Genomic DNA, 12951 nt, shown 5'->3' with positions numbered 1-12951 from the left:
AGGTATCACCACATGTGTAGAACTAAAAAAGAATGATAGGTTGAGTTCTTATTAAAAAAACAACTGCAATGTGGTAAAATGCATTCATAAATATGAAAGAACAGGCTCTTAATAATCATTAACTATCGCATGCTGTTTTTTTTTTTTTCTCAAGATTTGTTTTTGCAAAAGTTTGAAAAAACAACAGATCATAAGTTTAGGATAAATTACTTATCATGAATTTAATTTACGAAGTGACACTAATGACAACACATACTGAACATAATTTCGCTTGCATAGACTAATTTTGGAGATCAAGCAATAATTGCAGATGGGCTTTCTGAGGTCCCAGATAGCTTTTCTGATTTCCTTTTCTAACTTTCAGAATTTAGTAAATTAGCATATGGTCCATTGATACTTATGTGTAGACACTAGTCCCTAGAGACAACTATTTTTGGTTTCAAATCTGGGCAAATGCAGTCCCAAAAAATTCCAAACAGGTGTTGTAAACAAGTCAGTTGTAAACAAGTCAGTGCTGCTAAAAATACAAACCTGCAGAAACAAAGATACTATTCTGACATGGTTTGCACATAAGACTGGCATAGCATGTTACAAGTACACACATATATGTCAGAAGGTGGGGGGACATACCATATTGTCCCCCCTGGCTGAAAAGGTGGAAGTGTCCCCCTATCCCCCACCAAATTGCACCCATGCTTAATTAGATGAAGTGGTTGAAGATGAGGAAGTGAATAACCAATAATCGATTACAAAATAACAGTTAGGTTAATCAAACAGGAATGATAGCTTAATCAATTAATAGAAAAAAAAATCAATCTGTAGATTAATCAATTACAGAATAATCCTTAGTTGTAGCCCTCATATGCATGTGTTTAATCATCACTTCAACACTAGCTGCACACTCTCATTCTCAAAATGCTTTTGTCACATGTCAGCTGGTGGTTGTCTAGACACCAAAAAAGAATGTTGCCAACTCGACCCCCAGAGACAGGCTTCCGTGTGGGCGTGGCCCGCCCTGTCATTCAGGCTCCGGGCATCCAGTTTGGCCTCATTTATGTAGAATCAACACAGTAATGTCCATTTTATCCAGCTTACTGTAGCGGATACTTAAAAAAACACATCTGATACTATTCAGGAATAATAACATCCATCAAACATGGCCACTGCATACATGAAGGCGAACGGAGGCCTGTTTCATGGCAGCATTCCAAAAGTGGTGCCTCCTAGTTCTTGCACAAAGTAATGAAGTGGGCGCACTGAGAAATGTCCTTTCCACTGAACTATTCCCGAGGGAAAAACACAAGCTGAGTGCCATCGCTTACATAATGCACAGGTCACTGCGTTGTTTTCGTCGTGTGTCAACACACTCTCAAATGGTTTACTACAGACTGTCCTTTTCTTAAAAATTCATGCCCTCACCCTCGAACCTACGCTCGCCGATGCCTGTGTGCATTTCCCCTCATTTTGTTTTTTTACCCTGACTGTCTGTTCTTCACCCTGAGTCGGCCCTAAAGCTGGGCTCCAGCTTCTGTCCAGCTCAACTGGAGGAAGGATGAACGCCAATGCACATGTTCAGCAGTGCGCATGGCTGCACGCATCCATAAATAAAGTCTACACACACACACACAACATGCATGACGCATCTGGTCAGATAAGCCCCCATGTGCAGTCGGAATACAAAAAAATGCCTCATAGCTGCCACCTTTTTACAAGAATTGATCTCAAAACTGATTGCGTTATTGCCACAAAGACACCAACAAGTTGTCACCACACTGGCCCCGAGCAGTGACAGCAGATAAGTACGATCCCTGCTATAAAAAGACGAGCTGACAGTCTATTAATGCCTACAGACAAACACGGCCTTTCACACTCTCAGCTATGATTCTTGTGCTCCAGCTGAAGGAAATCTTATTTTGAATAGAAACACAAACCACCTTGGCATCCTCTAACCTTTTTCGACATGCACATAGACACTGTGACATCTTCCACATATTTTGCAAGACCTGAGGATTTGACAAGTGTGATTCACACATGGTAAGTGTTTTTTTTCCCCCCTCCTCTCATGTAATTGCTGGAGAGAGCAAATGTTCCACAGTGTGCAATTATTTTGGAGAAGAATCTCTTCCAAATCCCACCTGTGGTCTTTCGGTGTGGTGTTTGCATGTTCTCCCCGTGTTTGCGTGGGCTCCCTCTGGGTGCTACGGCTTCCTCCCACATCCAGCGACTTCCAGGTTAGGTGGATTAAAAACTTTAAATTGTCTGCAGGTGTGCGTGCGGGTGTATATGTTTGTTTGTCTATATGTGACCCTGCGGCAGACTGGCGTCCTGTCCAGGTTGTACCCCACCTCACACCCTATGACTGCTGGGATATGCTCCAGCTCCCATTGACCCGTCATTGGAGTAAGTGGTTGAATATGAGTAAGTGAGGAATCGCTTCCAATGAATAGTTTGCAGATGTGACAATATCTGCAATGGACATCGTGCTTGTCTTCAAGATGTTTCTCCACCTATTTAAGTGGCTTCAGTTTTAAAAGGTAAGGTTGTGTGACATGCCCAAAACACAACCTTAAACAGGCTCTGACTGTTAAACAAGTTCAATCTGTTCAACAAACAAGAGCTTTATACTAGTTTCTTGAGAGTCATTAAAGTCTATTTAACTTCAGCGGATTGTTGGGCGTGCTCTCCCTGACGCATGTGACGTGTTCTTAAAGGGGAACTCCAGGATTTGTCAAACTGGATTCTATTTTTAGATGCTGATAATAAGACTTAATAAGGATACGTGGGAACCAAGTGTATGCTGAAGTGGATGGTATGAGTAAAACTGCCCATACTTGTCTGTGCACATTTGTTGAATGTAGATTTTGTTTCATTATGTATTTTGGCAGTGTAATGACAAAGGAAGTGGAGGATCTAAAGAAGGCTGTGAAAATTTGTGGATATCCAGACTGGGCTTTTGTCAAGTTTGCAACTACCATAGATCCAGTAAAGCAAGAAAAGATGGATCACTTAAAGACAAGACAAAGAATGTGACTGTAGTGTCTGAGAAGCTTGAGAATCTTTGTAAAACACAACATACCTGTTCCCCTCAAACTCATTAACACACTACCACCGATTCTTGTACACCCCAATGATCAAAAAGACTAATCTTTTTTTTCCCACTCTAGGCCAAAACCTCCATCAGTCAAAATGCTGTGTGCCGAAACATCATATGTGAGAACATCCTAGTCCAAAATGTCTGTAGCCAAAACACTTGCCCACTCTGCAGTGGGGAAACTACTACAATTTTTTTTTTTTTTTTGGGGGGGGGAAGCAATGATACCTGTGCCATTTATAATGGGGCCCTTTTGTCACTCCCCAAGAGGATTAAGCGGACATCACAAGTAGACATTAATGATTCAAGAAAAAACTACAATAATTTTCTTTTGAACACACTGAACTTGTTCATTGTACAGCTGAGACTATCAATACTATTGAAAGAATCAATATGACAGTGGTGATTTAACTGGTTTGAAGTCTATATGGTTATATGGGCTCAAAATACAAAGGATCATGTTAGACTTTATAACACACTGTACTCAACAACACTAATGAAATTCATGCATTTACACAAATCTAACAATGTAAACATAAACATAAATACATTCTGTATTTTAACAAACAGTATGGTGTGATCATTATCAGATGAAGTGAAGATCACAAAGACTACTATTAAAAAAAAAGTACAAAATTGCACAATTACTGGATGTAAACTTTAATATAAAACTTTTTTTTTTTTTAGTTTTCCACCATTTAATTTATAAAATATGTTTGCTTCTCTGTTACATGCCGACTTTGTTGTGTTCTTCACAGATGTTTTTCTGTCTTAATCCTTTTCTTACGTTTTGCTTTTTTTTTTTTCTTCATGCTGCTTTCCATCTGGCATTTCTTTCAACTTTTGGAACTTTCTGAGGTCTGCACAAAATAATACCTAAAACAGGAGAAAAGTCAGTAGTTATTGCAGGTTGGAGAGATGGATCCAATCTGTTCATCTCATACTGAAGGACTGAAAACACTCACCGACTGTGCCCAACCAGCATAAGGACCCCACAGTCTTCTGAAAAAATCCCCTGTGCAAAACGTAACATTGTGTTAACACATAAGCATGACCGTATTATATTTAGAACCTGTGTGCAAAATGTCCGCAAATTAATAAAAAATAATTTAAATACTAACCAATGTCTGTGTGAAGTTTTTCTGTAATGCTCTTCTGGCCGTTGCCAGCAGCAAATTTGTAGTCACGTTTTGCAATCTGCCACACGTGTGTGTCTACGGGCACAGCCTCTGCCTTATCCAGGGACATCAGACACACACAGTCTGCCACCTACAGGATAACAGAAAGCCTTACGCTACATTATGCTCTCTTCACATGCAACCAAAACATAAGGTCCAACACTCCCTTAGGTTTCTCTACCTTGGAGCCCACACCAGGGAGAGTCCGCAGAGCATTTCGGGCCTGTGGATATGGGACACTCCGTAGGCCTTCAAGCCAATCGAGCCCATGAGTGTCTAGAATCTGTTGTGCACTCCGCTGCAAGAATCGAGCCCTGTATCCAAAACCAAGGTCCCTGAGACGTGCCTCAATGCCATTGTCTGTAAATGACAGTACAGGAAAAATATACTGTGTGTGTGTATATATATATATATTCAAACAATTCATTCAAACAACTAAACCATGACATGCCTCCCAATTTGGCCATTTCACTAATTTTGAGTAAAATTTCCTACAGTAGCACGGTCACATTTTCTGTTATAACACATATGCTGCATACTGTTACACAAACAACAAGTAATTAATTGAAATAATAAGCACAATAAGGACAGACCGTAAGGCAAAATGTCTAGAACACTATTAAACAAAGGTTGTCAAAGAAAAAAAAAAAGGGATGTTGGAGACCAACAACATGTTGAGTTTATGCTAAAAGTAGGGGAGCTAGGACCACCCTATTGCATTCCCCTCCTCCCGAGAACTAACCAAATCTATAACTTTAGGTTCCTTAGATGACCCAGAAACATAATCATAATCCATCGTCCATCCATTTTCTATACCTGCTTACTCCAATTAAGAGTCGGGGGGGCTGGAGCCTATCCCAGCAGTCATAGGGCATGAGCAGTGGTGGGCACAGATAACCAAAAAATTAACTTCGATAACAGATAATAAGATAACTGAAAAGTTATTTTTGATAAAGATAAACCAATAAACCACCCAAAAATGTATCGGAAGTTACAGATAATCGATAACCAATAAATTCCGGTGTTGTCTATGGGACATTTGCAGTTACTAAAGAGCTGAAATTGATTTTTAACACGATGGTAAAAGACCTAAAGAATAAGCAAGAATGTTTGACCATGCTGCCCTCTGCAGGAAGCAGCACAGACAAATCCTGAGAGCACCCACGAAATCAACTCTTTACTAATCATAATCATTTTTCTTTCAACATTCTGCCTCTGCTGGAAGCTCTTGTTTACAACAATGCTCCCACCACAGAGGCACACCAAGCGCAGCCATAAGACCAGCTTCCTATCAATTTCAACACTCCGGTCAGGCGGAGGTCTTGAAAAGTAAAGTCATTCTAACTTATGGTTTTTTGAAAATACTGATAGAATAACTCCATTAATGTCAATTCTGTCATTTGTACAAAGTTAAAATATAACATATATCTTTTAATGTTGAATAAGGCACTAATTCTGAGGTTTTGTAACAAACACAGACCGCAAAGCATTCTGGGTAAAAGTGCTAAACAGTGATTGGTTCAGTAATCCATTATGTAAACCAACACATTAATGTGACGTGTGTCATGTGTTGGTTTAAAGATAAATGTGCTTTTGTAAAATATTCCATTTTTATTTGTAAAAACAGGCATTTTTACAGAGCCCTGGAAGTGTCATCGCAATTGCACGTTTTAAAACTTTTATGTTGTAAAACGTGCACTGAATATTAGTAAGTAAGTAAATTTATTTATATAGTGCCTTTCACAGACATAAGGCCATGTACACACGTTGTCGGGTATTTGTAAAACCGAATATCTTACCCTTTCAGTTTGGGGAAAAAACTTCATCCACACTACGTCGTTAAAAAAAAAATCCATCCACATCGAACCGTATAAATGTGTTGTAATTAGTCTGCCAAACCTTTGGGTGGCGGTACTGATTAAAATTCTATCCAATCAGGAGCCTTATTCTCTTGTCGTCACTTCCACAAAAACTAAAAACATGGCGCCAACCTCGTTCATGTGGACTGATAAGGAGTCGGAATTACTTCTAACCGTAGTTTTAGAATACAAAGTTAACAAATATATGCACACAAAAAGCGCCTGGACAATGGACAATACTAACACTTTGAGAGCAGCCATGTACCCAGATGTTTAATACTGCCAGGAAAACTCCTGGCCAGTAGATGGCAGTAGCGGCCTTGAAAAAATGTCAGAATTCCAGATAATCCGTGTCTGCTACATTTAAGATGCGTGGAATTTAACAAATGCAAATACACTAACGTCTATAAACCCAGGGAATATATTCACGAGAGTTTTAGGCACTAGAGTTTAATGCTGTTATCTGTGGACCCTGAACAGAGTGTCTGAAATGCTTTTGTCCTGTCGTGAATGTCGGAGATTACCTTATGCTACCCATAATGCATTGCTGCCTGGCACAGCATGTGCTCACAAAACCTTAAAAATTAGCACATTACTTTAAAACGAAAACATATATCTGATATTTTCACTTTATAAACTTCAGACATGACAATAATTTTAAATAACTTGTCTAAAATGAGTGGTTAAAATTTGAACCATAAGTTAAACATGTATGCCACTGGATGACTTGGTGACATTGTGATGATATTAGTATGGTGTTAAAGGAAATGACTTTTTTTTTGGTCACCATTTCTCCTTTGCTTACAGATGATAGAGTGGTTTCTGTTTGCAGAAGGTAGAACAACATGCCTATTAGGAAATTTTTAACAGGTAGGTCTCAACTGCTTTAACAGTTTTAAAAATGCTTTTCACTGTTCAGCTTAAGTTAGTATGTTATCAGTCTAAAAGTTATCGGACGGTAATTCATCGGAAGATAATTAGTCCGATGATGGTTTTTAAATTTATCTAAAAAGATAATCTGATAAAGAAAACATTATCTTCGAACATTATCTTCCTGTGCAGGGAAGCGAGTCTATCGCAGAACATAAACATAATGCTGCAAAAAATACAAAATGGACTTCAATCACATATTAAAGATGGCATCCAAAATGGCTACAAAAAAAATGTATTCAGCAACACAAAAAAGGACTTTACACGTATTTTCAAAAACATTCCATGACTAAAAAAGGTTTTAGGTCACAGTAAATACATCTGTGTCTAGATTATTTCATTCCCAAGTTTTAAATTCTAAATAGTGCCCAAATAAGTTACCATGAAAATGCCCCAAAAATGCATCATAGCAACGAACACTAGAGTTAATAATAACAGACGGTCATAGTTTGGCAGCAATTTTAGTTGCCAACTTGAAAATCTGGGCTAAGACAAATTCTCATGTTTGGAAACATTCTGGTTGTGTTTTGGGTTCATGTAAAGAACCTAAAAAAAATGTTTGGTTTAGTTATGAGTAAATAAGGGGGTTGGTCTTAGTTCCCCTACTATATATTAGATATTACACCACATACCCATCAATGATTAATAATATACAAACATACTGAAACATATGGTTGATTGGGGGGGGGGGGGGGGGGGGGGGGGCGCACCTGCAAGAGCAGAGAGGGAAGGGAAGTCATAGTAAGAAGATTGATCCAGCTGGCATAGCTGGGTACCCAATGATTGGCACAGCCTCTCCACCATGCCCTGGATACGAGAAATGTGGTTGTTGGAAGTGCAAATGAATGAAAACAGGCATTCGGTTGGGTCCTGGCGCAGCATTCGCACTCCTAGAGAAGAACAGATAATAACAAACAAACACTGCATTGGTTATTACTTGCAGATTACAAAATACCTTCCTGCAAAGAGAAGTATACACTAACTGACCACTGAAAATGTCTGCTAGCTTCCTGAAGTGGGGGTCTGCTGCTCCAAAATTCCTGTGCAGGTCCTCCAGGTTCACATCCAGCTGGAAGTAATCCCTCAGCATTGTTTCTTCTACATCCTCCTCCTGATTGAGACACACAGTCACTGATGCCTCCTCTTTCTCCTTCAGAGCCACTTTGAGTCTCTTTGACTTAGAGTATTCCTGAAGAGAAATACCAGCTCTCCTCTTCCTGTCACTCTCTTCACCAAAGCTGGCATGGTTTTTGTATACATAGTACCACAGCATATCATCCGTCTGGGTCAGGGTCCACACTCGTCCTCCTATAACTCCAGTCCAGTGGCCTTCTGCGGTTTCTCTCCAGCTGTGGGTAATGAAACAGAATAAAGCAAAGGCACAGAACAGCCTTTTTGTTACACCAGGGCCATATTCATAGATTACTGTCATTCTGGCATGATCCCAGATGTTAGACAGGTGCTTGAATGGTTTTCACAGCCATTTATGTGGAATCACGGCAAACCTACTCGTGAGCAGGTTTGTAGAATAGAAAACAATTAAATGATGGATGTAAAAGGTACAATTTTGAGAATGACACCCAAACACTGGCTGTCCCGTTCTTGCAAGAGACACCAGTTTCAGTTGGTGCATTAATAATAATCATCAAACATTTATTTAACCAGGATAAAAACTCATTGAGATCAAAAATCTCTTTTACAAGAGTGTCCTGGCAAGTGGCAGCAAAGCAGTTACAAATAAATACATAGACACACTTTGACTCAACATAATCAACGTCATCATAAAAACCTGGGACCTAAATCAATTTAAAAACAGTGACAGACTGCCTTTCTGCAAGGTCCTTTAAACGAATAAAATGAGACCAACTCCTTCAACTGTAATTAATTCTGAAGCTGATTCCATGCAGAAGGTGCTGCAAAATTAAAAGCCATTTTGCCAAAGACAGTGCGGACCTTAGGGACAGTCAATGAAAACAAATCCTGTGAACGTAGGTGATACGTCCCTGCAAGCCTCGGGAGAATGTAAGTGTTCAAATAGAGGAAGAAGTCCAAGTACTGCCTTATAAACAAAAAGATGCCAATGAATCCAACGCCGAATGGAGAGGGAAAAACCAACCAACCCGAGAGTACAGCAAACAGTGATGAGTGAGAGATTTGAAGTTTGTAATGAGTCTCAAGGCTCCATGAAACACAGTATCCAAGGCATGAAGACACTGGGAGGTTGAATGCATGTATAAAATATCACCATAGTCCAAGACAGACAAGAATGTTGCATTTACAAGATGCTTTCTTGCTTCAAAAGATAAACAGGACTTGATTCTAAAAAAAGAACCCTAATTTCAATTTCAATTTTTTTTAACCAAATCTTGAACATGCAATACAAAAGACAGCGATTGGTCAATGGCTTTAGTTTTTTTAGAGTTTAAAACCAATTTTAAAGTAGCCGGTTGTGCTGCAAAATGTTAAGAGCAGACTGTAAATTTGAAATTGCTTGACCTAATGTGGACCCAGAACAACAAAGAACAGTGTCATCAGCATAGTAATGATAATTTGCATTTTTTATATTATTGCAGAGGTAGGTTGTGTAAATGACAAACATAAGTGGCCTTACAATAACATTTCAAGTGGAGAGACTATTGTGCCATGACTCAGTCATGTTAGAGAGGTACTGCTTCAGTCAACATGGCATCTTATTCATATTATTATTGATTTATTAATTTAGGATGAATTATTGAGTCCTTTCCATGTGTCACTTTTCATTGCCTTGTGCTGTTTCTTAGTCAAATGTCTTTTTCAATTTTATATTCCTTTATTTTGACTTTGCTGGCTGTACTCAGTCATTTTAGAAGTAGGAGGATTGAAGGATTATTACTGAGTCGTTTCATTTGTCATCTATTTTTTTTTTTTGCCCCCTCCCTCATCATTTTCTCAGCTTTTGCAGTATTTCCTTTAGTGTCAATCATCTCACAAAATCCCCCATAGCCCTCAGAAGCTGTTGCTCCGCTGGTGTAAATATTAGTGCTGTCCACTATGTGTACCAAACCAGTCTCACGGCATGTTGTAATTCAGCAGCACAAAATATACATTAATCTATTGGTTCATCATATTGTCACAAAAAGTGTGCAAATCCACAAGATTTGCACAGAAGCAGAATTCTCATATGGCCCAGTGTTTTCCATTTGCACAATTCATTCATTCATTTTTTGATGCTTATCCAGGTCTGGGTCACCTTGGCAGGAGACCAAGCAGCTCATCCCACACTTCCTTATCATCCACTTTCGTATGTGTCCGTACACTATGCATAATATATAACAGGGCCGTATATAGGAATGTGAAAGGGGGGGTTCAAATCCTTGAGTTGGGGGTCCAGTGGGCCGCAGGGACCCCGGTGGGGTCGAGGGGCAACGCCCTCGTGGGGGGCTCAGGGGGCGAAGCCCCCCGAAACAGAGGCTTTTTGAGGATTTCGAGGGGTAAAAAGCTACATAAATTTCATTTGAAACCCAAAATGTATCATTTTAGGAAATACATTTTTCTATACAAATAGTCCTTGCTTGGGATTGGCTCAGTTGCCATAAGAACCACCCAGGAAGAACCAAGATAACATTAATGCAAACTTTATACCTGCCTGTCGGTTGCACCATGGCTGTTACACGAGCTGAATAAAGAAATAAATGTCTGTGGACATCAGTAAGGAGCGTGAAGTCCTTTTTGAGCAGACCAGCGTAGCTACAATGAAAACGTGTGCGCCTGTTTGACCAGCAGTAGAATGACACCATAAGCAGATTCTGTGTCTTATATGAGTTTTACGTGCTGCTCTGACTTTCCTTGTCCCCTTTTCTCTCCCGCTCTACACATATGCCCTTCCGGGTCGAGCAATTATGTGGCTTATTTCCTCTTCAGCACAGGTAATTTCAAAATAAAATAAACATCTTAAGCTGTAAAGCCGTGTTACACATAGCCTTAAATAATCGTGCAGTTATTTACCAAAATGAACAAAGGAAATTTTGTATCATATTCCTGTTGTCGTGGTAACCTATATACAATTCATTTCGGCGTCCGACAGGCGTGAAAAAACTTACGCATGCGCACGAAGGTTCAAGCTTGGCTGATGCAAGTGCACATGATTCAAATCCATATAGTTTTTGCAAAAAATAAAAAGGTTGGATAGTTTTCTAACAGATCTCGTATTTAGCGGTATTAATATTCACGTTTACATTATGAATATGTACGTATATGTACGTTATGTATTGGCGACCTTGTTTAACTCACGAAATTCGCATAATAAATCCCACGCGAATATTTGCACCTTTACAGTATTTGCAACAGGAAGGAGAAGCTCCCTTTATTTCTCAGCTTATACATACAAACATGTTTTTACAAACCAGACAAGTGTAATTGTGTGTCTACATGGGTATTTACAAGCCTACTAATCTGTATGATATCAGAGGAAAAATCAGCATAATTCTCGGGGGGGGGGGGGGGGGTTCGGTTGAACCCCCTGAACCCCCTCTATATACGGGCATGTATAAAAGAATAACTGCAATCACAGTGAAAGATGTTAACATGCCCAAACAAGAGATTCAATGGTCCTCACCTGTATCTCCCACAATCCAAAATTTCAGAGCTGAATCTGCAGTTTTTAGAGTTGCTGAAGAAACGTTTGCAGACCCACTCACTCCAGTAAAGTTGGAAAGAGCATGTGACTGCTTAAATATTGCTATAACTCTAATTGAGCACATCTCTTTTACCAACCTACCGGAAAGTTTGTCCACAGTCCAGTGTCAGATCCAGACGTAGTTCTGACCTTCCACAGGTCAAAGATTTCCACATTTTGGCACCAGGTGACAGCACCGCGTGTTTAGCCATACTAAAACAAACAAAAAACAAAAACGTAATTCTGTAAAGGGTTTTAAGCCACAGTGAGTGAATGGTCAAGCTCAAATACTCATATTCACATGAAGTGATTTATAGAGTAATTTCAGGGTGAAAATACTAAAACCGCATTTTTGTTGAGTTGTTTTGGCTAGCTTTTTAGCCAGCTATCAGTCTTACGAGACAAACTAATTTAGTCGTCTTAAAATAGTCGCACATGTTAAAAACGACAAGCGACAAGCTTAAATGTGTATGATTTAAATGAACATGAAACAGTTAAAAGACATTACAGTCTTATTTTTAATCGATGCTAAAACGCCAATCTGATGCAACACTACGGAGTTAGGTGGCTCCTCCTTTACCGATGTCAACACAACTTCTGATTGGGTCTCCTGTTTGGAGTAGACGGGCACTTTTGTCGAACTCATTCATGATTGGCCCAGATTCTTGTCCATCATATCTCTGGGGAGGAGTACAGGAAGTAGGGTCCTCGTGCAGTAGGAGAAAAGTCGTGTATGTCGTCGTCGTCGTTGTGTGTCTGTATCGTTCCGTGACTCCAAAACAGTCGGTAAATAAGGTGGAAAAAATGGCAGACACGCTAACACTTTTCACTTCGATTGGGCTCAGTGAACAGAAGGCCAAAGAAACACTTAAAAACGAAGCGCTGAGCTGTATCCTTAAGGACGCTATCAATCAGGTACGACAGCTGACATTTCATTTACTCTAGTGTGTTCTCGATATTATACCATGTGTTTACAAGAACAACCTAGTAGTTTTAATGTTTGATTGTAACGAGGAACCTCTTAAGTACACACTCTTTGCCAGCGGACTTTCATTTTCACATTCTGTACCACGTCGTAAGGGAAGTCGTCTACTGTAGATAACTGTGATAACTTTGTAAACTCTGTAGTGCTCCTCGTCTATATCAATTTCTTTACTGTGTGGATATTTATTTTAGTTGTGCTTTTTAACTTAATATTTTTTATATAATTCTATCTTTTATTGTACTGTGAATTATTGT

The 12951-nt window shown here is 39.4% G+C and overlaps 2 protein-coding genes across 3 annotated transcripts in view; one reads left to right on the top strand and one right to left on the bottom strand.

Moving 5' to 3' along the window:
- Positions 1-3797: 3797 nt before the first annotated feature.
- On the bottom strand, positions 3798-12272 carry ogg1 (8-oxoguanine DNA glycosylase). The gene is made up of 7 exons (XM_034172714.1): positions 11815-12272; positions 8046-8407; positions 7769-7948; positions 4451-4629; positions 4213-4360; positions 4057-4106; positions 3798-3967 (listed from the first exon to the last, which is right to left on the bottom strand). The coding sequence occupies exons 1-7, from the start codon at positions 11922-11924 to the stop codon at positions 3875-3877; spliced, it is 1122 nt and encodes a 373-aa protein (XP_034028605.1). The 5' UTR covers positions 11925-12272; the 3' UTR covers positions 3798-3874.
- A 126-nt stretch (positions 12273-12398) lies between these two features.
- qars1 (glutaminyl-tRNA synthetase 1) overlaps positions 12399-12951 on the top strand; it is a 30545-nt gene continuing 29992 nt past the window's right edge. For both annotated transcript variants that reach the window (XM_034172713.1, XM_034172711.1), the window contains exon 1: positions 12399-12627. In XM_034172713.1, coding sequence (XP_034028604.1) covers positions 12517-12627 — 111 coding nt within the window. In that variant the 5' untranslated portion in view covers positions 12399-12516. The remainder of the gene's footprint in view (positions 12628-12951) is intronic.

The sequence above is a fragment of the Thalassophryne amazonica genome, chromosome 6, assembly GCF_902500255.1.
Source record: "Thalassophryne amazonica chromosome 6, fThaAma1.1, whole genome shotgun sequence".
NCBI classification, from domain to species: Eukaryota; Metazoa; Chordata; class Actinopteri; order Batrachoidiformes; family Batrachoididae; genus Thalassophryne; species Thalassophryne amazonica.
The sequence above is the reverse complement of the archived record's forward strand: the minus strand, read 5'-3'. Positions and strand labels throughout refer to the sequence as shown.

Excerpts from the sequence above, each read along its gene's own strand:
- ogg1 (XM_034172714.1), bottom strand. The coding sequence starts at position 11,924 with ATGGCTAAACACGCGGTGCTGTCACCTGGTGCCAAAATGTGGAAATCT. Across the intron at positions 8,408-11,814 it reads GACTGTGGACAAACTTTCCG|CTGGAGAGAAACCGCAGAAG; the intron begins GTAGGTTGGTAA and ends CATTACCCACAG. Across the intron at positions 3,968-4,056 it reads ATGCTGGTTGGGCACAGTCG|GTATTATTTTGTGCAGACCT; the intron begins GTGAGTGTTTTC and ends CTCCTGTTTTAG.